The following is a 25172-nucleotide window of genomic DNA, read 5'->3' as shown; positions in this document are numbered from 1 at the left end:
GCACAGTTGGTTCCTCTCGTGGAGATGAGCCCTCACCCACATCCCCACGGCTCCCTCGGGACCCTGCTTCAGCCCCAGCTGCCCACTGCAGCCCCCAGGCAGATCCCAGCCTCTCGTTGTGTTCCAACAAGAAGGGGCCAGCGAAGGGGTTCTCTGCTCACGAGCAAGGGGACCTCAGCCCTCAGGTGCTGCCGCCAGAGAGCAGTAACACCCGCTGTGCTGCCATGGAGCTCACTGCTTGTCATCTGCAGGAAGAAGCTTTTCATTTACTATGGGGGCACCAAAATAAAGCAGCGTCTTCCCCTGTCCCATAAACCATTCTCACTGCATTGTGATTCATTTATTGTATTTCCTCTGCCCTGGCAGCCAGTCCTGCACCCACGCCTCTGCCGCAGAAGCTGCTGGCACCACGGGGCTCAGGACAGTGGGGAAGAGGCGCTGGTGACTACCCTACCCCAGCTGGCGAGTGCGATGGTGGCTGTGCAGGACATCCCAAGGCAGCAGCAAAGGAGGATCCAACCCACGCGAGTGAGGAGGCTTCTCAGGCACCAGCTGGAGCTGGACCCAGTGGTGAAGGGGACACGGCCACCACTCTCTCCCAGCCCATGGATGGCTTCTCTGGTGGAGACGGACATTGGTGCTTTGGGTGACTCCCATGCAGACACCCCTGCAGCAGCCCCCACTGCCCCATGGGAATGTCAGTAGCTGTTTTGGGGGGCACCTGGGTGCAGAGGTGGCCACAGGCTGGGTGTGCTGGGGCTCTACTGGTGACCCAGCATGATCCCCTCATCCCACAACTGCTTCTTGCAGCCACTGCACTGGAAGTGCTTGGGCTCCACCTGCTCCCCCACCAGGAATGGACACCCCTCATCCCAATGGATGCCCTCCGGCACCGCCAATGACCCCTGCTGCATCCGCTGGTGGCTGTTCTGGTGCTGCTTCTGACTGCAGGTCTTGCTCCACTCACTGCACTTGCAAGGCTCCTCATTGGTGTGGAGGAGGTGGTTGGTGGTGAGAGTCTCCTCATCCTGGAAGGCCTTGAGGCAGTGGGTTCAGGCAAAGGGGTGCTTAGCGTGGATGAGCTGATGTCTGAAGAGGACGCTCCTGTGGGTGTAGCTCTTGCCACACTGACCACACTTGTAGGGCTTCTCACCCGTGTGGATGCGCTGGTGGGCAGTGAGGACATTCTTGGTTCTGAAGGCCTTGGGGCAGTGGGCACAGGCAAAGGGGCGCTCCCCGGTGTGGATGCTCTGGTGGCTGACCAGGTTGCCCTTCTGCACGAAGCTCTTGCCACACTGACCACACTTGTAGGGCTTCTCACCTGTGTGGATGCGCTGGTGGGCATTGAGGACACTCTTGGATGTGAAGGCCTTGGGGCAGTGGGCGCAGGCAAAGGGGTACTCCCCGGTGTGGATGCGCTGGTGGGCAGTGAGGACATTCTTGGTTCTGAAGGCCTTGGGGCAGTGGGAGCAGGCAAAGGGGCGCTCCCCGGTGTGGATGCTCTGGTGGCTGACCAGGTTGCGCTTCTCGATGAAGGTCTTGCCACACTGACCACACTTGTAGGGCTTCTCACCTGTGTGGATGCGCTGGTGGGCAGTGAGGGCATTCTCAGATCTGAAGGCCTTGGGGCAGTGGGCACAGGCAAAGGGGCGCTCCCCGGTGTGGATGCTCTGGTGGCTGACCAGGTTGACCTTCCGTGTGAACCTCTTGCCACACTGACCACACTTGTAGGGCTTCTCACCCGTGTGGATGCGCTGGTGGGCATTGAGGTCATTCTTGAATCTGAAGGCCTTGGGGCAGTGGGCGCAGACAAAGGGGAACTCCCCGGTGTGGATGCGCTGGTGCCTCACCAGGTAGCTCCTGTGACTGAAGCGGTGGCCACAGTGGCTGCAGGCAAAGGGCTTCTCTGCTTTGTGGACCCACAGGTGGAGGGTGAGGGTCCTCCTATACAGGAAGGCCTTGGGGCAGTGGGCGCAGGCAAAGTGCTCGCCGTTATGGATTCGCTGGTGCATGGTCAAGGTCTTCCTTTCCCTGAAGGCCTTGGGGCAATGGGTGCAGGCAAAGGGACGCTCTCCGGTGTGGATGCGCTGGTGGATGACAAGGTCACTCTTCCGCCTGTAGCGGTGGCCACAGTGGCTGCAGGCAAAGGGCTTCTCGCCACTGTGGACCCGCTGGTGCATGGCGAAGTTCCTCCTGTCATTGAAGGCCTTGGGGCAGTGCGCACAAGCAAAAGGACGCTCCCCAGTGTGGATGCGCTGGTGTCTGACCAGGTGGCGCTTCTGGCTGAAGCGGTGGCCACAGTAGCTGCAGGCAAAGGGCTTCTCGCCACTGTGGACCCGCTGGTGCATGGTGAAGGTCTTCCTGTCCTTGAAGGCCTTGGGGCAGTGCGCACAAGCAAAAGGACGCTCCCCAGTGTGGATGCGCTGGTGTCTGACCAGGTGGCCCTTATGGCTGAAGCGGTGGCCACAGTAGCTGCAGGCAAAGGGCTTCTCGCCGCTGTGGACCAACTGGTGCACAGTGAAGGTCTTCTTGTCCCTGAAGGCCTTGGGGCAGTGCGCACAAGCAAAAGGACGCTCCCCTGTGTGGATGCGCTCGTGGACGATGAGACCCTTCCTTTCCCTGAAGGCCTTGGGGCAGTGGCTGCAGGTGAAGGGCTTCTCACCCGTGTGCACACGCTGGTGCCTGGCCAGGTCATGCCTGGAGGTGAACCGCTTGCCACAGTCGGTGCAGCTAAAGGGCTGCCCGATTGTGTGCCTCCGCTTGTGCTTGGTCAGCGTAGTCTGGCTCTTGAAGCTCTTGCCGCACTCGGGGCACGTGGCAGGGGTCTTCTCCGTCCGACCAGGGGCCGGGATGGGATGGAGCAGGGAGCAGCCCAACAGGACCTCCTGGCTCCCACCCGGCTTGGGCATCCCCAGGACCAGGGCACTGGGTGCTGACAGCTCCTCAAGGACTTCCTCACCCTCCCTCCTCACTCCAGGGCCACCAGCTGCTGCAGAAGAGAGGCCGGGGTCACTGTCAGCGTCAGGACAGGACGTGGGACACTTCACCATGGGAACTGGCACAAGCACCAAGCCAGCCCCCACCCTTCCTGCCTGAAGCACTCAGCTGATGGTCAGCAGCTCCCTGCACCATGGGACAGCAGAGAGACCTCACCTGGCAGCACCAGGACATGGAGCATCTAGTGCCAAGGGGACAGTGCTGCAAGAACCCCTCACCCCACCACATGCCCCCCCATCCCCCCCAGTACTCACCTGCAAAAGGGGTCTGGTGCATTCGCTGCGCAATGAGAGGGTCTGGCATGCACTGCATCTCTTCCCGCTCCATCTTGCAGATGATCTCTGGCTTGGTGGTGGGCCAGCCTGTCCAGAGCAAAGACAGAAGCAACCTCTCCTGCACTGCTGGGACAACAGCACCAGCTCCCCCTGCCCCCAGCCCCACCATCTCCTCTTGCACTGCTCCTCTCTCCTGCCCCGCTTCCCGGCGCCTACACCCGCCTCTCGCCTCGCCCTTGTCACCTCGGCCACTCTCCTGCAGACTGGACACCTGGGAACAGCCCAAACCTGTGCCAGGGGAGGTTTCAGCTGGACACGAGGAAGCATTTCTTTACCGAGAGGGTGGTCAAACACTGCAACAGGCTTCCTGCAGAGTTGGCTGATGCCCCAGTCCTGACAGTGTTTGAGAGGCGCTTGGACCATGCCCTTAGTGACACGCTTTAACTTTTGGCCAGCCCTGAAGTGGTCAGGGAGTTGGACTAGATGATCCTTGTATGTTCCTTCCAACTGAAGCAGTCCATTGTATATTATTCTATTCTATTCTGTTCTGTCGTATCCTATTCTCCATACCAATGACCACTCTCTGCAGGGTAACACCTGCCATCACAACAGCTACGTCAGGACTTGGCCAGTAACAGCAGCAGCGGGATTTTCCCTTTCAAGGGCTCCAGCTCAGTCAAAGAGCTGAGCTCTGGATCCACCCCAGCCCGGCAGTGCCAGAGAGAGTCCTCACCCAGCGAGGCGACCGCCTGGTAGTTCTCCAGCATCACCTCCCGGTACAGTCGCCGCTGCCAGCCCGCCAGCTCTGCCCACTCCTCGGGGGAGAAGTAGATGGCCACGTCCTCAAACGTCACCGACATCTGCAGCAAGAAGCACCACCGGCTCAACACACTCTGCCTCACACTCGCTGAACACCTCTGCCCAAATCCTGCCGCTGTCGGGCAGGGCCCCGGCAGCACCGGGGGCTCCGGCATCCCAAGGGCAGCACTGGGAGAGCTCGGAGCACCCCGTGCAAGGGAAGGCCAGGGCAGAGGGGCGGTGGGTGCCCAGCCAGCCCACACAGCAGGGTCACCGGGGCTGCGCCTGACCCCCACCTTGCCGCAGCAGCCCGGAGCCCTCCCGTGCCGCTGGCTCTCGGCGGGGAGACGGAGGCACACACAAAGAGCGATCGGCAAGACGCAGCTGGGATGCTCCGGAGGCCGCAGGAGGGGCCTCTCCCGTCACCAGCCGCCCCGGCGCAGCACGGACAGACGGTCCCTGCCAAGCACAGCACTGCCGTGAGCACAGCGGGCCAGAAGCTCACTCACCTGCCAGCAGCTGCCTTCCCTTCCCCCCAAGGCCTTCAAACCTGCTGCCACCAGCACCGACCGCGGGCACGGACAAAGGCGGCCCCGGGAGCAGCGTGGCCGCGTCAGCCCGGGAGCCCGCCCGCCGCCGGTGCAGCACGGGAGGTGTAGTCCTGCCGCCCGCCCGGCCCCGCTCGGCTCGGATCGGCTGGGGGGCGGCTGCTGCCCTGGGCCCCCGCGGGGATGAGGTTCCCCCCCCCGAGCTGTTGTCCCCAGATCTGGTTCTTGGACCCGCTCTGCAGAAGCCGATCCCCAGGCAGAGCCCAGACTTCTGCCCGTTCCGGGTCTGCGCAGACCTGGGTGCTGGCTGGGAACACCCCGAGGCTCGCACCCTTTGGCTCACACGCGGGAAACGTTTCTCCGCTGCCAGCAAGGGGTCACCGCGCTGTGACAGTGACCCGGACTCACTCTCGGCCCCGGTGCTCCGCGCAGGTCTCGTCTCCACGGGCACTCGCAGTCTCCTTCCTCTCTGCTGCGCAGATTCCGTGGGGAAGGGGCTTGTCTTGGTAGGGGACCTTGGCTACTCGAGGGTGGGGTTTTTACCAGGCTCATTAGGATACTTCACTCATAGTTCAAGCACTCTTCTTTTTATCAGCAGGTTTTTTTTCTTATTACCTTGTTTTAATTACAGCTGTGGCTCTTCAAGGCTGCCCTGCTAGTCCTTTGGAGTTCCTCGTGGTATAGAAAAAGCCAGTCAGAAAGGGAGAAGAGGCGCTGTTTTGTGTTCCGGTATGCTGCTCATATATATACACGTAGATATATGTATAAGTTCATATCACTGACTTTCCGAGCATTGGTGGTCAACTCCAGTGACGCGTGGAGAACTGTTTCCCGTGGGAGGGACCCCGCACTGGAGCAGGGGCAGAGTCAGAGGAGCCCTCCCCCTCAGGAGGAAGGAGCGGCAGAGACAAGGTGTGATGAACTGACCGCAACCCCCATTCCCCATCCCCCTGCGCCGCTTGGGGGGAGGAGGTAGAAAATGGGGAGTGAAGTTAAGCCCGGGAGAAAGGGAGGGGTGGGGGGAAGGTGTTTTTAAGATTTGTTTTGATTTCTCATTATCCTATTCTGATTTGATTGGTGATAAATCAAACTCTTTTTTCCCAAGTTCAATCTGATTTGTCCCTGAGGGTACCTGGTGAGTGATCCCTCCCTGCCCTTGTCTCGACCCATAAGCCTTTCTTCATATTTTTTCTCCCCTGTCCAGCTGAGGAGGGGGAGTGATAGAGGGGCATTGGTGGGCACCTGGCATCCAGCCAGGCTAAACCATAACAGCCGCACCTGTGAATTTGCCACCTGGATACAGTGAACTCCCACTGAACCCTTACCAAGCTCAGTGAAGGAGACCCCAAGGACTCAGTTGTGGCTCAAAGATAAGGAAGTTAAGTCATCTGCTGACAGCAGCAGGGCCTCTCTGAAGAGGAGGGAAGAATCTTCAGCCCACTCAGAGTCAATGGAGTGGCCCAATGAGGGACAAAAGCCCCCAAACCCAAATACACCATTAGGTCAGCTGTGGCTTGGACACCAGGTGGAGAACTCATGTGGGGTGGGAGTGTAAGTTGTCAGGCTATAATTGCCCAGGGATTTCTTTGTTCAGGGTCCCTCTCTGGAGGTCCCCAGCTCGAGGTGTTTTACAGCGCTATACCACTCAATAAATTCATCTGGCACATGTCATGTCAGAGACTCTGCTTCAGGAAGCTTTGGGTTGAGCCTGAGGGATGAGGAAGTGCCCAAGAGTGAGTGAGTGAGTGTGTGTGTGTGTGTAATCGAAAAGGGGCACCCACTGCCTCACTGGAGTTGCCCACTGAGAAGGGACCCTGGTCCCAGCAGTTAAAGTCTCGGGTGGTGTGTGTGCAACTCCTTGAACAGTGTGTGAATGCTCAGGCAGCAGCTTCTCCCTTAACAGGAAGTGCAGAATGGCACCTTCGCTACCATCTTCTGTGATGTTTCCTCCCCCATTATAACAACTTTTCGGTATCTTGAATATCCTTGGGTAGTTAAAATTTTTCTATTGGCATTTCTTGGGAATAGACGTATTTTGACTACTATCCTGGCAGCATCAAGAGAAGCATGGCCTGCAGGTCGAGGGAGGTGATTCTGCCATTCTACTTTGCTGTGGTGGGCCCCACCTGAAGTACTGCGTCTAGCTCTGGAGCCCCCAGCACAAGGAGGACATTGGAGCTATAAGAGTGTGTCCACAGGGCCACAAAGATGATCCGAGAGCAGGAGCACCTTTCGTATGAGGAATGGCTGAGAGAGTTGGTGCTGCTCAGCCTGGTGAAGAGAAGGCTGCAGGGAGACCTGCTTGCAGCCTTCCAGTACCTGAATGGGGCCTATAGGAAAGGTGGGGAAAATGTTTTCAGCAGGGCTTGTTGCAATGGGACGAGAAGTAATGGCTTTAAACTAGGGGAGGGTGGATTTAGACTCGATATAAGGAAGAAACTTTTTACAATGAGGGTGGTGAAACCCTGGCACAGATTGCCCAGAGAGGCAGTGGAGGCCCCATCCCTGGAAACATTCAAGGCCAGGCTGGACGGGGCTCTGAGCAACCTGGTCTGGTTGAAGATGTCGCTGCTCACTGGAGGGGGCTGGGCTAGATGACCTCTGAAGCTCCCTTCCAACCCACAGCATTCTATGATTCTTGTGAATAGTGTTTCAGTTTTGTCTAAGGTGAGCAAGCACATGAAGAATATTGTCTGGAGATCTGCCCCGAGGCTGGGTAGTTATGTGTGGTGGAGTGTGTGGAGTAGCACGGGCAGATGCCTAGGGTGTTGGGCACCTCCAGCGTTCTGCAACTTCAGCCCTGAACAAGTGCAGAATCATGGTGCCCCCCCCCTTGGGGATGTGGTTCCCCTCCCCAAATTTGCGGGCTGGAGGAAGGCGGCTGCGGAGCCGTGAGGGCTTTTCACCGCCCGACTGTCCGCACCCCGCTCCCAGGGGCTGGGCAGAAGCCGGTGGCGCCGAGTCCCCACGGCTCCCGCCCCGCTCCCCGCAGCCGTCTGGCAGATCTGCCACCGTCACTTCCGAGCCCACCTCGCCCCATTCCAAAGAGGCTGCCTCGAGGGGAGCCATTCCTTCCTCTTCCCAGGGGAAAACCAGCTGTCGAGTTTTTGCCACAGGCGGCACCAAAGAACCACGCGGCCGCTCACCCTCTGCTCCCGCGCTGGGCTTGGGAGGGCAATGGGAAGGAAGAGGCGGGACTCGGGGATGGGGATGGAGATAGCTCGACGGAACAGCAAAGGGAGGGAGCGGTAACAACAGTAATACTGATAAAAGGAACACACAAAGCCAGGAACACACAACGCTGTTTTCTCCCCACCTGATGCCCAGCTCCCTCTGGAGCAGCGATTCCCCTCCCCCAGCTCATTCGTGGACATGACATCACCTGGTACCGAATACCCGATTTGTCCAATCTGAACCTTCCCTGACGCAACTTGAGCCCATTGCCTCTCGTCCTGTTGCTGGTTACTTGGGAGAAGAGACCAAACCCCCTCACTACACCCTCCTGTCAGGTAGTTGAAGAGAGCGAGAAGGTCTCCCCTCAGCCTCCTCTTCTCCAGACTGAATAGCCCCAGCTCCCTCAGCCGCTCCTCAGCACACTTGCTGTCCAGACCCTTCACCAGCCTCGCTGCCCTTCTCTGGACACACTCCAGCCCCTCCATGTCTTTCTTGTATGTAGTCATGAACCCATGCTGGCTGGGCCTGATCCCCTGGTTGTCCTTCACATGCCTGGTGAGCGCACTCAGGATGAATCGCTCCACAATCTTCCCCGGCACCGAGATCAGGCTGACAGAGCTGAAAGGACGGCATTTGTTCTTTAACTGAAGCAGCATCTGGCTGTAAGGCCTTTGCCTCAGCCCAGGTGTCACACAGTGGATTTGAGTGTTGGACCATCACCCTTTACTTCCGTCTGAAAAGAAAAGCCGAGCTCCTTGCTCGAGTTGAACCACTCCCTTTTGTTAACTCTTTGGTATTTGACACACGAGTCCAAGCAAGTCCCCTTCTGGCACTGACAAGTCCGGCAAGTCCACCGACCCACACTGAGGGGTTGGCTGTGCAAGGGCTGATTTATTATGGCCTGGACAACCCGTAGTCACCCACAGACCCTGATGAAGTCCAAATGAGCATGATCCATGTGGCGGAAGTTCGTACACAGTGCACCATCGTCGTACGCCCATTCATGGGCAGCAATAGGCTGGAAAGCAGAAGAGGCACCAACAGTGAATGAAGAGGCTGGCCACCTCCAGCAATACAAAGACAATCTCTGTTCTTCCCCACACGTCTGGTTTCTGCTGTGGAAAGGCTGTCCGAGCAGTGCAAAAACCTGTTCAAAAAACTGTTTGAAAACTTGGATAGGTCCTACTCCCCACCTGTACAGATCAGTGTCTCAGCTACTACGAGAAAACATTCCCTGGCTCAAGAGAGATGGTACACACCATGAGGCAGCCTGTGGTTTTACCTGCGTGACCAGGGAGAGGACATGAGGAGGTGGGATGGAGAAATATCTCAGTGCAAAAGGCACAAGTGTGCGAGTTGCAAGGAGGAACAATCAGAAATGGGGGCTCTCCCAAGAACGTTGCTGCTCCAGTTTACAGTGGGCAGCTCCCCAGACAAAGTAGAAGGGTGGAGTTTACTGCTGACCCTAGGCAAGGAGCTGCTGACTGGTTTTTACAAGATGTGAGTACCAAGGGTGTGGTAACCCATGCGTGCCACATGTACTCATTCCTCCACAACAACTGCTATGGCCAGGACTAGAGGGGCCCTGCCTCCAGCCAGGTGGAGGAGAAGAACAACCGGGTTTACTGGTCTGTATGGATTTGATGGCCTGGCATGTCAGCTCCACAGGAGTATAAGCTTGTAGTGTACCCTAATGCCATCAGATTACAAAAGGTCAGAACGCATCAGTATTTCTGGAGTGACAGGGGGATCCCAACAGCTGACTGTGTTGGAGGCTGAAGTGAGCCTAACTGGGAACGAGTGGCAAAAGCACCATGGTGTGACTGGCCCCAAGTCTCTGTGCATCCTTGGCACAGACTGCCTCAGGAGAGGGGATTCCAAGGACCCTAAAGGGCACTGGTGGGCTTTTGGTATAGCTGCCTTGAAGACAGAGGACAGTGAACAGCTGTCCACCTTGTCTGGTCTCTTGAGGATCCTTGTGTTGTGGGGATGCTGAGGGCTGAAGAACAACAGGTGCCGACCCCTATCACAACAGTGCACCAGTGGCAATATCACACCAACCGAGACTCCCTGATGCCCATCCAGAAGCTGATTCGTCAACTGGAGAGTCAAGGTGTGATCAGCAGGACTCGCTCATCCTTTACCACTCCCGTATAGCCAGGGCAAAAGTGTAATGGAGAGTAGAGACTTCACAGTGGTCTATGGTGGCCTGAATGAAGTCACGCTGCCCCTGAGTACTGCCATGACGGACATGCGAGAACTTTGATATCAACTGGAGTCCAAGGCAGCCAAGTGGTATGCCACCACTGACATCGCTGATGCATTTGTCTCAAGCCCTTTGGCTGCAGAGTGCAGGCCAGCGCTTGCTTTCACTTGGAGGGGCGTCCAGTACACCTGGAACCGACTGCCCCAGGGGTGAAAACACAGCCCCATCATTTGCCATGGACTGATCCAGACTCTGCTGGAACAGAGTGAAGCTCCGCAACACCTGCCATGCATTGAAAACGTCCTTGTGTTGGGCAATAGAGCAGCAGCAGTTTTTAAGAAATGGGAGAAAATAATCCAAATCGCTCTGAAAGCCAGTTCTGCCCAGTCCAGACTTCCACATCCTGTAGCAGGGGATAAAGTCCCTGTAGTGCACCTGAAGAATATGTTAGGGCAGCCAGTCTGGGTTAGTCCTGCCACGGGCAAAGGCCAACCCAGCTGTGGGATCGCTTTTGCTCAAGGACCTGGGTGCATTTGGTGGGTGATGCGGCAGGATGGGGAAGTCTCTGGTGACCAGTGCTAGGACACAAGGCAGGGGAATGAAGCTGCATCAGGAGAAGTTCAGACTGGACTTTAGGAAAAGGTTCTTCACTGAGAGGGCGGCTGGTCACTGAAACAGGCTACCCAGAGAAGTGGTCATGGCACCAAGCCTGTCAGAGTTCAAGGAGCATCTGGAAGACTCACTGAGCCATGTGGTTTAATTTGAGTTAGTCCTTCCAACTGGAGATATTCTATGGTTCTATGATTCTATGATTCTAATTGCTAATTCCCCCTGCCAGCGTGTGTGATCACTACCACAGTTGCTGTATGTCATATCAAAGGTCTTACAGTAAAATAGTCCAGATTAATGAGGGATCAACTTTGATGAAACCAAGCAAGGTGCAGCGCTGATAGAATCAGACCTGGCTTCAGCAACTGGCGACCAGCAACTTCCTCGAGATCGACATCTTCAAACCACAGACCGTGGGCATGGGCCGCACCAAATACACTAGCCACGAGTTCCAGATGCAGCATGTGACCATCCAACAGCACCCACCATCTCTCCTGCCCTGCAGGACTGTTATGACAGATGGAGCCCAAAGTCATGGACTAAATGGACTCAACGGACAGTTTAGAGGGATGGCCCATAGACTAAGGGATGATATCTCTGGGTGGGTATCTATCTCTCTCTCTGTCTCTCAAAGACAGGAGAAGTGGTGGTGATTTATTGGAAAGTACAAGAACGCAGAATCATAGAATGCTTTGGGTTGGAAGTGATGTGCGGAAAGCACACTCCACTATCTGTAAGATTGTAAAGTAGGTATGTTTATTCAGCACCAGGCAGCACGGGGGGTAGTCCCACCAAAGTCGTGCGTGCCAAGCAGCAACTTGTCTCTTCAATTTATACAATCAAATATTACACATACATTAGATTTCCCAATACGTCTATACATATGCATCTATTCTTGTTTCATATCAAAATCAGTTGCAAGAAATAATTTTCATATTATAATTAGTTCTAAGAAGTAATTTCCATAGTAAAATCAGTTCCAAGAAGTAATTTCCATAGACTCCTCCCAGCTGTGCTTGCGCAGTGCCTCCTGGTGGTGGTCATCGGGGGTCCCAAGATGAAGGCCCATCCTCTTCATCACAGTGTTAGCTGATTGACCTTTGATTCTGCGCAAACTCAGTTCTCTTCTGGCTCCCATCCATACAGCAGGGTCGGTCTTAACCGGTTCTAGGCGACTCCCAGCCCCTATCAGGAACTGACCCCTTTGTATGGAGATGCAAGACTCTGCTTCGGTTAATTTAGACAATAGATAGGCACTATCAGTTCTCTTTAAATGCACCTCAGCTATTAGATAATGGTACTTCTACTAAAATCCCTTTTAACCCCTTCCTTCAGAAGGAACCTTTGCAAGCCATGTGGCAGAACCCCCTGCAGTGAGCAGGGACATCTTCAACTGGATCAGGTTGCTCAGAGCCCCATCCAACCTGGCCTGGAATGTTTCCAGGGATGGGGCCTCCAATACCTCTCTGGGCAACATGGGCCAGTTTTTCACCACCCTCAATGTAAAAAAATACCTTCTCATATCCAGTCTAAATCCACCCTCCCGTAGTTTAAAACCATTACTCCCTGTAGATCTGGCCATGATGTAGATGGTACAGAATAAAGGCTGGATACTGTCCTGGGTTCGGCTGGCGCAGGGTTAATTCTCACAGGCATCTGGGAGGGGAAACAGCCAGGAGGGCTGACCCAAAGCAGCCAAACAAATCGGGTATTCGGTACCATGTGACGTCATGCCCACGACTGAGCTGGTGGAGCTGGCGGGGAAGGGGAATGGCTGCTCTGGAGGGAGCTGGGCATCTGGCGGGGAGAAAACAGCGTTGTGTGTTCCTGGCTTTGTGTGTTCCTTTTATCAGTATTACTGTTGTTACCGCTCCCTCCCTTTGCTGTTTGGTCGAGCTGTCTCCATCCCCACCCCCGAGTCCCGCCTCTTCCTTCCTATTGCCTTCCCTAGCCCAGCGCGGGAGCAGCGGGTGAGCGGCCGCGTGGTTCTTTGGTGCCGCCTGGGCTGAAGCCAAAGCTCAGCAAGTGCAAGCAAAAACGCGCGAGCTTTTCCCCTTGGAAGAAGGAAGGAATGGCTCCCCACGAGGCAGCCATTTTGGAATAGGCCGAGGTGGGCTCGGAGGTGACGGCGGCAGCTCCGGCGGGCGTGTAACCAGAGTGATAGAATCTGTTCACAATAAACATAAACCATGCTGCTAGTTATGTCCCTTGTATAGCCCCTGCCCATCTGGATGTTAGGTCCAGCAACAGAGAGTTTGGTTTCCAGGTAATTATCAATGTTAAACAATAATGGTAAAGGGGGATTTTTAATAGGAATAGCATTACTATGGTTGCAGGTGTGTTTGTGGTTTTTATGTATTGTCTAAATTAACTGAAACAATAAGTCCCATGTTTCCCACCTGAAATGATAGCGGTCGCCTAGAGCCAGTCAAGGCGACCTAGCTACAGCAACATAGTTACAGCAACCTAGCTACGGGACAAGAGCCAGAAGAGGACTGCGCATGTGCAGAAGCTGGGGTCAACCAGCGGACACTGTGATGAAGAAGATGAGCCTTCATCTTGAGAGCCCCGACGACCACCACTAGAAGGCACTGCGCAAGCGCGGGTGGGAGGAGTGTATGAAAATGAACTAATTTCACTATGAAAGGGATAAGTTATGTAACCTAATAAATATGTATATTTTGATCTATATAAACTATACGGAAAAGGTATGGGGTATGCACATTCGGTGAATTATCCCCCGTGCATCCGGCGCTGCAATAAAGAATGCCTGCCTTTTAACACTACATTGGTGTTACGAGGTTTTATTCCCAGATTTTCGGTGACAGGAGGATGCGGGGATCAGGGCGAGAGCGGTGGGGATAGGGCGCTGCTGGCTTCTGCCAAGCCCCTGGGAGTGGGGTGTGGAAAGCTGGGCGGTGAAAAGCACCTGGGGTGCACCGGCTGGTCCCCACCAACCCCTTTCCTCGCTGCATTAGCCCAGCGCTGCAGCAGCCCGGACGTCTACTGAGGGGACCAGGCCGCAGACGGGGAACAGAGGGGACCCGCCGTGCCCGCGTATGGGGTAGAGATTGGCCCCAGCCGGCCGGGTCCTCTGAAGTACCCCCGGCAATGCAGACAGTGCTGGAGCACCCCGGCCTTCCCACTGCACCCACTGCTCACCCACGCAGCCGGCGCTGGGTGATCTGCACCGCTGTCCCACACCCTGCAACCCCAGCACCCACAGCCCCCCACAGCTCAGCAGCTACTCCCCCCATGCCATGGGCACCCCTGAAAAGCCAAGGTGCCTTTGCACGCCTGAAGCCAAACGTAGGACCCAGGCTTTGAGGGACGTGGCCACCAACTTCACCTCCAGCCGTTTGCACGAATAGAGGGAAACTTTGGGCACAAGTGAATTTGTGCTCCTGTCTGACTGAAAAATAAAATTAAAAGCTGATGGGAAGAGCAGGCGGTTCCCAGCGAGGTCAGGAGGCCCCAGCATGGTTGGTTCCTCTCGTGGAGACGAGCCCTCACCCACATCCCCACGGCTCCCTTGGGACCCTGCTTCAGCCCCAGCTGCCCACTGCAGCCCCCAGGCAGATCCCAGCCTCTCGCTGTGTTCCAACAAGAAGGGGCCAGCGAAGGGGTTCTCTGCTCACGAGCAAGGGGACCTCAGCCCTGAGGTGCTGCCGCCAGAGAGCAGTAACACACGCTGTGCTGCCATGGAGCTCACTGCTTCTTGTCAGCAGCAAGAAGCTTTTCATTTACTATCTGGGAGCCAAAATACAGCAGCGTCTTCCCCTCTGTCCCATAAACCATTCTGACTGCATTGTGATTCATTTATTGTATTTCCTCTGCCCTCGCAGCCAGTCCTGCACCCACGCCTCTGCCGCAGAAGCTGCCGGCACCACTGGGCTCAGCACAGTGGGCAAGGGGCACTAGTGACAACTCTACCCCAGCTGGCGAGTGTGATGGTGGCTGTGCAGGACATCCCAAGGCAGCAGCAAAGGAGGATCCAACCCACGCCAGCGAGGAGGCTTCTCAGGCAGCAGCTGGAGCTGGACCCAGTGGTGAAGCGGACACGGCTGCGACTGTCTCCCAGTCCATGGATGGCTTCTCTGGTGGAGACGGACATTGGTGCTTTGGGTGACTCCCATGCAGACACCCCTGCAGCAGCCCCCCCTGCCCCATGGGAATGTCAGTAGCTGTTTTGGGGGGCACCTGGGTGCAGAGGTGGCCACAGGCTGGGTGTGCTGGGGCTCTACTGGTGACCCAGCACGATCCCCTCATCCCGCAACTGCTTCTTGCAGCCACTGCACTGGAAGTGCTTGGGCTCCACCTGCTCCCCCACCAGGAATGGACACCCCTCATCCCAACGGATGCCCTCTGGCATCGCCAATGGCCCCTGCTGCATCTGCTGGTGGCTCTTCTGGTGCTGCTTCTGACTGCAGGTCTTGCTGCACTCACTGCACTTGCAAGGCTCCTTATCGGTGTGGAGGAGCTGGTTGGTGGTGAGGGTCTCCTCATCCTGGAAGGCCTTGAGGCAGTGGGTTCAGGCAAAGGGGTGCTTAGTGTGGATGAGCTGATGTCTGAAGAGGACGCTCCTGTGGGTGTAGCTCTTGCCACACTGACCACACTTGTAGGGCTTCTCACCCGTGTGGATGCGCTGGTGGGCATTGAGGACACTCTTGGATGTGAAGGCCTTGGGGCAGTGGGCACAGGCAAAGGGGCGCTCCCCGGTGTGGATGCGCTGGTGGTTGACCAGGTTGCGCTTCTCAATGAAGCTCTTGCCACACTGACCACACTTGTAGGGCTTCTCACCTGTGTGGATGCGCTGGTGGGCATTGAGGACACTCTTGGATGTGAAGGCCTTGGGGCAGTGGGCACAGGCAAAGGGGCGCTCCCCGGTGTGGATGCGCTGGTGGTTCACCAGGTTGCGCTTCTCGATGAAGCTCTTGCCACACTGACCACACTTGTAGGGGTTCTCATCCGTGTGGATGCGCTGGTGGGCAGTGAGGACATTCTTGGCTCTGAAGGCCTTGGGGCAGTGGGCACAGGCAAAGGGGCGCTCCCCGGTGTGGATGTGCTGGTGGCTGACCAGGTTGCGCTTCTCAATGAAGCTCTTGCCACACTGACCACACTTGTAGGGCTTCTCACCTGTGTGGATGCGCTGGTGGGCATTGAGGACACTCTTAGATGTGAAGGCCTTGGGGCAGTGGGCGCAGGCAAAGGGGCGCTCCCCGGTGTGGATGCGCTGGTGGGCATTGAGGACATTCTTGGTTCTGAAGGCCTTGGGGCAGTGGGAGCAGGCAAAGGGGCGCTCCCCGGTGTGGATGCTCTGGTGGTTGACCAGGTTGCGCTTCTCGATGAAGCTCTTGCCACACTGACCACACTTGTAGGGCTTCTCACCTGTGTGGATGCGCTGGTGGGCAGTGAGGACATTCTCAGATCTGAAGGCCTTGGGGCAGTGGGCACAGGCAAAGGGGCGCTCCCTAGTGTGGATGCTCTGGTGGCTGACCAGGTTGACCTTCCGTGTGAACCTCTTGCCACACTGACCACACTTGTAGGGCTTCTCACCCGTGTGGATGCGCTGGTGGGCATTGAGGTCATTCTTGAATCTGAAGGCCTTGGGGCAGTGGGCGCAGACAAAGGGGAACTCCCCGGTGTGGATGCGCTGGTGCCTCACCAGGTAGCTCCTGTGACTGAAGCGGTGGCCACAGTGGCTGCAGGCAAAGGGCTTCTCTCCTTTGTGGACCCACAGGTGGAGGGTGAGGGTCCTCCTATACAGGAAGGCCTTGGGACAGTGGGCGCAGGCATAGTGCTCGCCATTATGGATTCGCTGGTGCATGGTCAAGGTCTTCCTTTCCCTGAAGGCCTTGGGGCAATGGGTGCAGGCAAAGGGACGCTCTCCGGTGTGGATGCGCTGGTGGATGACAAGGTCACTCTTCCGCCTGTAGCGGTGGCCACAGTGGCTGCAGGCAAAGGGCTTCTCGCCGCTGTGGACCCGCTGGTGCATGGCAAAGTTCCTCCTGTCCTTGAAGGCCTTGGGGCAGTGCGCACAAGCAAAAGGACGCTCCCCAGTGTGGATGCGCTGGTGTCTGACCAGGTGGCGCTTCTGGCTGAAGCGGTGGCCACAGTAGCTGCAGGCAAAGGGCTTCTCGCCGCTGTGGACCCGCTGGTGCATGGTGAAGGTCTTCTTGTCCTTGAAGGCCTTGGGGCAGTGCGCACAAGCAAAAGGACGCTCCCCAGTGTGGATGCGCTGGTGTCTGACCAGGTGGCCCTTATGGCTGAAGCGGTGGCCACAGTAGCTGCAGGCAAAGGGCTTCTCACCGCTGTGGACCAACTGGTGCACAGTGAAGGTCTTCTTGTCCCTGAAGGCCTTGGGGCAGTGCGCACAAGCAAAAGGACGCTCCCCTGTGTGGATGCGCTCGTGGACGATGAGATCCTTCCTTTCCCTGAAGGCCTTGGGGCAGTGGCTGCAGGCGAAGGGCTTCTCACCGGTGTGCACACGCTGGTGCCTGGCCAGGTCATGCCTGGAGGTGAACCGCTTGCCACAGTCGGTGCAGCTAAAGGGCTGCCCGATTGTGTGCCTCCGCTTGTGCTTGGTCAGCGTAGTCTGGCTCTTGAAGCTCTTGCCACACTCGGGGCACGTGGCAGGGGTCTTCTCCATCCGACCAGGGGCCGGGATGAGATGGAGCAGGGAGCAGCCCAACAGGACCTCCTGGCTCCCACCCGGCTTGGGCATCCCCAGGACCAGGGCACTGGGTGCTAACAGCTCCTCAAGGACTTCCTCACCCTCCCTCCTCACTCCAGGGCCACCAGCTGCTGCAGAAGAGAGGCCGGGGTCACTGTCAGCATCAGGACAGGACGTGGGACACTTCACCATGGGAACTGGCACAAGCACCAAGCCAGCCCCCCACCCTTCCTGCCTGAAGCACACAGCTGATGGTCAGCAGCTCCCTGCACCATAGGACAGCAGAGAGACCTCACCTGGCAGCACCGGGACATGGAGCATCTAGTGCCAAGGCGACAGTGCTGCAAGAACCCCTCACCCCACCACGTGCCCCCCCATCCCCCACAGTACTCACCTGCAAAAGGAGTCTGGTGCATTCGCTGCGCACTGAGAGGGTCTGGCATGCACTGCATCTCTTCCCGCTCCATCTTGCAGATGATCTCTGGCTTGGTGGTGGGCCAGCCTGTCCAGAGCAAAGACAGAAGCAACCTCTCCTGCACTGCTGGGACAACAGCACCAGCTCCCCCTGCCCGCAGCCCCACCATATCCTCTTGCACTGCTCGTCTATGCTGCCCCGCTTCCCGGCGCCTACACCCGCCTCTCGCCTCGCCCTTGTCACCTCGGCCACTCTCCTGCAGACTGGACACCTGGGAACAGCCCAAACCTGTGCCAGGGGAGGTTTCAGCTGGACAAGAAGAAGCATTTCCTTACCGAGAGGGTGGTCAAACACTGCAACAGGCTTCCTGCAGAGTTGGCTGATGCCCCAGTCCTGACAGTGTTTGAGAGGCGCTTGGACCATGCCCTTAGTGACACGCTTTAACTTTTGGCCAGCCCTGAAGTGGTCAGGGAGTTGGACTTGATGATCCTTGTATGTTCCTTCCAACTGAAGCAGTCCATTGTATATTATTCTATTCTATTCTATTCTGTCGTATCCTATTCTCCATACCAATGACCACTCTCTGCAGGGTAACACCTGCCATCACAACAGCTACGTCAGGACTTGGCCAGTAACAGCAGCAGCGGGATTTTCCCTTTCAAGGGCTCCAGCTCAGTCAAAGACCTGAGCTCCGGCTCCACCCGAGCCCGGCAGTGCCAGAGAGAGTCCTCACCCAGCGAGGCGACCGCCTGGTAGTTCTCCAGCATCACCTCCCGGTACAGTCGCCGCTGCCAGCCCGCCAGCTCTGCCCACTCCTCCGGGGAGAAGTAGATGGCCACATCCTCAAACGTCACCGACATCTGCAGCAAGAAGCACCACCGGCTCAGCACACTCTGCCACACACTCGCTGAACACCTCTGCCCAAATCCTGCCGCTGTCGGGCAGGGCCCCGGCAGCACCGGGGGCTCCGGCATCCCAAGGGCAGCACCGGGAGAGCTCGGAGCACCCCGTGCAAGGGAAGGGTCACCGGGGCTGCGCCTGACCCCCACCTTGCCGCAGCAGCCCGGAGCCCTCCCGTGCCGCTGGCTCTCGGCGGGGAGACGGAGGCACACACAAAGAGCGATCGGCAAGACGCAGCTGGGATGCTCCGGAGGCCGCAGGAGGGGCCTCTCCCGTCACCAGCCGCCCCGGCGCAGCACGGACAGACGGTCCCTGCCAAGCACAGCATTGCCGTGAGCACAGCGGGCCAGAAGCTCACTCACCTGCCAGCGGCTGCCTTCCCTTGCCCCCAAGGCCTTCAAACCTGCTGCCACCAGCACCGACCGCGGGCACGGACAAAGGCGGCCCCGGGAGCAGCGTGGCCGCGTCAGCCCGGGAGCCCGCCCGCCGCCGGTGCAGCACGGGAGGTGTAGTCCTGCCGCCCGCCCGGCCCCGCTCGGTTCGGCTCGGTTTGGGGGGCGGCTGCTGCCCAGGGCCCCCGCGGGGATGAGGTTCCCCCCGCCGAGCTGTTGTCCCCAGATCTGGTTCTTGGACCCGCTCTGCAGAAGCCGATCCCCAGGCAGAACCCAGACTTTTGCCCGTTCCGGGTCTGCGCAGACCTGGGTGCTGGCTGGGAACACCCCGAGGCTCGCACCCTCTGGCTCACACGCGGGAAACGTTTCTCCGCTGCCAGCAAGGGGTCACCGCGCTGTGACAGTGACGCGGACTCACCCTCGGCCCCGGTGCTCCGCGCAGGTCTCGTCTCCACGGGCACTCGCAGTCTCCTTCCTCTCTGCTGCGCAGGTTCCGTGGGGAAGGGGCTTGTCTTGGTAGGGGACCTTGGCTACTCGAGGGTGGGGTTTTTACCAGGCTCATTAGGATACTTCACTCATAGTTCAAGCACTCTTCTTTTTATCAGCAGGTTTTTTTTCTTATTACCTTGTTTTAATTACAGCTGTGGCTCTTCAAGGCTGCCCTGCTAGTCCTTTGGAATTCCTCGTGGTATAGAAAAAGCCAGTCAGAAAGGGAGAAGAGGCGCTGTTTTGTGTTCCGGTATGCTGCTCATATATATACACGTAGATATATGTATAAGTTCATATCACTGACTTTCCGAGCATTGGTGGTCAACTCCAGTGACGCGTGGAGAACTGTTTCCCGTGGGAGGGACCCCGCACTGGAGCAGGGGCAGAGTCAGAGGAGCCCTCCCCCTCAGGAGGAAGGAGCGGCAGAGACAAGGTGTGATGAACTGACCGCAACCCCCATTCCCCATCCCCCTGCGCCGCTTGGGGGGAGGAGGTAGAAAATGGGGAGTGAAGTTAAGCCCGGGAGAAAGGGAGGGGTGGGGGGAAGGTGTTTTTAAGATTTGTTTTGATTTCTCATTATCCTATTCTGATTTGATTGGTGATAAATCAAACTCTTTTTTCCCAAGTTCAATCTGATTTGTCCCTGAGGGTACCTGGTGAGTGATCTCTCCCTGCCCTTGTCTCGACCCATAAGCCTTTCTTCATATTTTTTCTCCCCTGTCCAGCTGAGGAGGGGGAGTGATAGAGGGGCATTGGTGGGCACCTGGCATCCAGCCAGGCTAAACCATAACAGCCGCACCTGTGAATTTGCCACCTGGATACAGTGAACTCCCACTGAACCCTTACCAAGCTCAGTGAAGGAGACCCCAAGGACTCAGTTGTGGCTCAAAGATAAGGAAGTTAAGTCATCTGCTGACAGCAGCAGGGCCTCTCTGAACAGGAGGGAAGAATCTTCAGCCCACTCAGAGTCAATGGAGTGGCCCAATGAGGGACAAAAGCCCCCAAACCCAAATACACCATTAGGTCAGCTGTGGCTTGGACACCAGGTGGAGAACTCATGTGGGGTGGGAGTGTAAATTGTCAGGCTATAATTGCCCAGGGATTTCTTTGTTCAGGGTCCCTCTCTGGAGCCCCCTAGCTCAAGGTGTTTTATGCTATACCACTCAATAAATTCATCTGGCACATGTCATGTCAGAGAGTGCTTCAGGAAGCTTTGGGTTGAGCCTGAGGGATGAGGAAGTGCCCAAGAGTGAGTGAGTGAGTGAGTGAGTGAGTGAGTGTGTGTGTGTGTGTGTAATCGAAAAGGGGCACCCACTGCCTCACTGGAGTTGCCCACTGAGAAGGGACCCTGGTCCCAGCAGTTAAAGTCTCGGGTGGTGTGTGTGCAACTCCTTGAACAGTGTGTGAATGCTCAGGCAGCAGCTTCTCCCTTAACAGGAAGTGCAGAATGGCACCTTCGCTACCATCTTCTGTGATGTTTCCTCCCCCATTATAACAACTTTTCAGTATCTTGAATATCCTTGGGTAGTTAAAATTTTTCTATTGGCATTTCTTGGGAATAGACGTATTTTGACTACTATCCTGGCAGCATCAAGAGAAGCATGGCCTGCAGGTCGAGGGAGGTGATTCTGCCATTCTACTTTGCTGTGGTGGGCCCCACCTGAAGTACTGCGTCTAGCTCTGGAGCCCCCAGCACAAGGAGGACATTGGAGCTATAAGAGTGTGTCCACAGGGCCACAAAGATGATCCGAGAGCAGGAGCACCTTTCGTATGAGGAATGGCTGAGAGAGTTGGTGCTGCTCAGCCTGGTGAAGAGAAGGCTGCAGGGAGACCTGCTTGCAGCCTTCCAGTACCTGAATGGGGCCTATAGGAAAGGTGGGGAAAATGTTTTCAGCAGGGCTTGTTGCAATGGGACGAGAAGTAATGGCTTTAAACTAGGGGAGGGTGGATTTAGACTCGATATAAGGAAGAAACTTTTTACAATGAGGGTAGTGAAACCCTGGCACAGATTGCCCAGAGAGGCAGTGGAGGCCCCATCCCTGGAAACATTCAAGGCCAGGCTGGACGGGGCTCTGAGCAACCTGGTCTGGTTGAAGATGTCGCTGCTCACTGGAGGGGGCTGGGCTAGATGACCTCTGAAGCTCCCTTCCAACCCACAGCATTCTATGATTCTTGTGAATAGTGTTTCAGTTTTGTCTAAGGTGAGCAAGCACATGAAGAATATTGTCTGGAGATCTGCCCCGAGGCTGGGTAGTTATGTGTGGTGGAGTGTGTGGAGTAGCACGGGCAGATGCCTAGGGTGTTGGGCACCTCCAGCGTTCTGCAACTTCAGCCCTGAACAAGTGCAGAATCATGGTGCCCCCCCCCTTGGGGATGTGGTTCCCCTCCCCAAACTTGCGGGCTGGCGGAAGGCGGCTGCGGAGCCGTGAGGGCTTTTCACCGCCCGACTGTCCGCACCCCGCTCCCAGGGGCTGGGCAGAAGCCGGTGGCGCCGGGTCCCCACGGCTCCCGCCCCGCTCCCCGCAGCCGTCTGGCAGATCTGCCACCGTCACTTCCGAGCCCACCTCGCCCCATTCCAAAGAGGCTGCCTCGAGGGGAGCCATTCCTTCCTCTTCCCAGGGGAAAACCAGCTGTCGAGTTTTTGCCACAGGCGGCACCAAAGAACCACGCGGCCGCTCACCCTCTGCTCCCGTGCTGGGCTTGGGAGGGCAATGGGAAGGAAGAGGCGGGACTCGGGGGTGGGGATGGAGATAGCTCGACGGAACAGCAAAGGGAGGGAGCGGTAACAGCAATAATACTGATAAAAGGAACACACAAAGCCAGGAACACACAACGCTGTTTTCTCCCCACCTGATGCCCAGCTCCCTCTGGAGCAGCGATTCCCCTCCCCCAGCTCATTCGTGGACATGACGTCACCTGTTACCGAATACCCGATTTGTCCAATCTGAACCTTCCCTGACGCAACTTGAGCCCATTGCCTCTCGTCCTGTTGCTGGTTACTTGGGAGAAGAGACCAAACCCCCTCACTACACCCTCCTGTCAGGTAGTTGAAGAGAGCGAGAAGGTCTCCCCTCAGCCTCCTCTTCTCCAGACTGAATAGCCCCAGCTCCCTCAGCCGCTCCTCAGCACACTTGCTGTCCAGACCCTTCACCAGCCTCGCTGCCCTTCTCTGGACACACTCCAGCCCCTCCATGTCTTTCTTGTATGTAGTCATGAACCCATGCTGGCTGGGCCTGATCCCCTGGTTGTCCTTCACATTCCTGGTGAGCGCACTCAGGATGAATCGCTCCACAATCTTCCCCGGCACCGAGATCGGGCTGACAGAGCTGAAAGGACGGCATTTGTTCTTTAACTGAAGCAGCATCTGGCTGTAAGGCCTTTGCCTCAGCCCAGGTGTCACACAGTGGATTTGAGTGTTGGACCATCACCCTTTACTTCTGTCTGAAAAGAAAAGCTGAGCTCCTTGCTCGAGTTGAACCACTCCCTTTTGTTAACTCTTTGGTATTTGACACACGAGTCCAAGCAAGTCCCCTTCTGGCACTGACAAGTCCGGCAAGTCCACCGACCCACACTGAGGGGTTGGCTGTGCAAGGGCCGATTTATTATGGCCTGGACAACCCGTAGTCACCCACAGACCCTGATGAAGTCCAAATGAGCATGATCCATGTGGCGGAAGTTCGTACACAGTGCACCATCGTCGTACGCCCATTCATGGGCAGCAATAGGCTGGAAAGCAGAAGAGGCACCAACAGTGAATGAAGAGGCTGGCCACCTCCAGCAATACAAAGACAATCTCTGTTCTTCCCCACACGTCTGGTTTCTGCTGTGGAAAGGCTGTCCGAGCAGTGCAAAAACCTGTTCAAAAAACTGTTTGAAAACTTGGATAGGTCCTGCTCCCCACCTGTACAGATCAGTGTCTCAGCTACTACGAGAAAACATTCCCTGGCTCAAGAGAGATGGTACACACCATGAGGCAGCCTGTGGTTTTACCTGCGTGACCAGGGAGAGGACATGAGGAGGTGGGATGGAGAAATATCTCAGTGCAAAAGGCACAAGTGTGCGAGTTGCAAGGAGGAACAATCAGAAATGGGGGCTCTCCCAAGAACGTTGCTGCTCCAGTTTACAGTGGGCAGCTCCCCAGACAAAGTAGAAGGGTGGAGTTTACTGCTGACCCTAGGCAAGGAGCTGCTGACTGGTTTTTACAAGATGTGAGTACCAAGGGTGGGGTAACCCATGCGTGCCACATGTACTCATTCCTCCACAACAACTGCTATGGCCAGGACTAGAGGGGCCCTGCCTCCAGCCAGGTGGAGGAGAAGAACAACCGGGTTTACTGGTCTGTATGGATTTGATGGCCTGGCATGTCAGCTCCACAGGAGTATAAGCTTGTAGTGTACCCTAATGCCATCAGATTACAAAAGGTCAGAACGCATCAGTATTTCTGGAGTGACAGGGGGATCCCAACAGCTGACTGTGTTGGAGGCTGAAGTGAGCCTAACTGGGAACGAGTGGCAAAAGCACCATGGTGTGACTGGCCCCAAGTCTCTGTGCATCCTTGGCACAGACTGCCTCAGGAGAGGGGATTCCAAGGACCCTAAAGGGCACTGGTGGGCTTTTGGTGTAGCTGCCTTGAAGACAGAGGACAGTGAACAGCTGTCCACCTTGTCTGGTCTCTTGAGGATCCTTGTGTTGTGGGGATGCTGAGGGCTGAAGAACAACAGGTGCCGACCCCTATCACAACAGTGCACCAGTGGCAATATCACACCAACCGACACTCCCTGATGCCCATCCAGAAGCTGATTCGTCAACTGGAGAGTCAAGGTGTGATCAGCAGGACTCGCTCATCCTTTACCACTCCCGTATGGCCAGGGCAAAAGTGTAATGGAGAGTAGAGACTTGACAGTGGTCTATGGTGGCCTGAATGAAGTCACGCTGCCCCTGAGTACTGCCATGACGGACATGCGAGAACTTTGATATCAACTGGAGTCCAAGGCAGCCAAGTGGTATGCCACCACTGACATCGCTGATGCATTTGTCTCAAGCCCTTTGGCTGCAGAGTGCAGGCCAGCGCTTGCTTTCACTTGGAGGGGCGTCCAGTACACCTGGAACCGACTGCCCCAGGGGTGAAAACACAGCCCCATCATTTGCCATGGACTGATCCAGACTCTGCTGGAACAGAGTGAAGCTCCGCAACACCTGCCATGCATTGAAAACGTCCTTGTGTTGGGCAATAGAGCAGCAGCAGTTTTTAAGAAATGGGAGAAAATAATCCAAATCGCTCTGAAAGCCAGTTCTGCCCAGTCCAGACTTCCACATCCTGTAGCAGGGGATAAAGTCCCTGTAGTGCACCTGAAGAATATGTTAGGGCAGCCAGTCTGGGTTAGTCCTGCCACGGGCAAAGGCCAACCCAGCTGTGGGATCGCTTTTGCTCAAGGACCTGGGTGCATTTGGTGGGTGATGCGGCAGGATGGGGAAGTCTCTGGTGACCAGTGCTAGGACACAAGGCAGGGGAATGAAGCTGCATCAGGAGAAGTTCAGACTGGACTTTAGGAAAAGGTTCTTCACTGAGAGGGCGGCTGGTCACTGAAACAGGCTACCCAGAGAAGTGGTCATGGCACCAAGCCTGTCAGAGTTCAAGGAGCATCTGGAAGACTCACTGAGCCATGTGGTTTAATTTGAGTTAGTCCTTCCAACTG

At 56.6% G+C, this 25172-nt stretch overlaps 2 protein-coding genes across 3 annotated transcripts in view; both read right to left on the bottom strand.

Moving 5' to 3' along the window:
* LOC142361114 (uncharacterized) overlaps positions 1-4246 on the bottom strand; it is a 53682-nt gene extending 49436 nt beyond the window's left edge. Inside the window, 4 exon segments of the mRNA XM_075417953.1 lie at positions 455-618; positions 766-2989; positions 3252-3359; positions 4006-4246. Of these exon segments, the coding sequence (XP_075274068.1) occupies positions 455-618; positions 766-2989; positions 3252-3359; positions 4006-4246 (2737 nt within the window).
* Positions 4247-11372: 7126 nt separating this feature from the next.
* The window catches only part of LOC142361212 (uncharacterized), a 48455-nt gene continuing 34655 nt past the window's right edge, over positions 11373-25172 (bottom strand). Inside the window, exons 1-4 of one of the 2 annotated variants that reach the window (XM_075420020.1) lie at positions 19406-19773; positions 18429-18555; positions 17675-17782; positions 11373-17411 (exon numbers count right to left, since the gene is read on the bottom strand). In XM_075420020.1, coding sequence (XP_075276135.1) covers positions 15139-17411; positions 17675-17782; positions 18429-18555; positions 19406-19549 — 2652 coding nt within the window. In that variant the 5' untranslated portion in view covers positions 19550-19773 and the 3' untranslated portion in view covers positions 11373-15138. Of the gene's footprint in view, positions 17412-17674; positions 17783-18428; positions 18556-19405; positions 19774-25172 lie in introns of those variants that run through there. The other variant, XM_075420023.1, reaches the window with a different exon arrangement.

This window comes from Opisthocomus hoazin, chromosome 4, assembly GCF_030867145.1.
Source record: "Opisthocomus hoazin isolate bOpiHoa1 chromosome 4, bOpiHoa1.hap1, whole genome shotgun sequence".
In the NCBI taxonomy this organism is placed as follows: Eukaryota; Metazoa; Chordata; class Aves; order Opisthocomiformes; family Opisthocomidae; genus Opisthocomus; species Opisthocomus hoazin.
The sequence above is the reverse complement of the archived record's forward strand: the minus strand, read 5'-3'. Positions and strand labels throughout refer to the sequence as shown.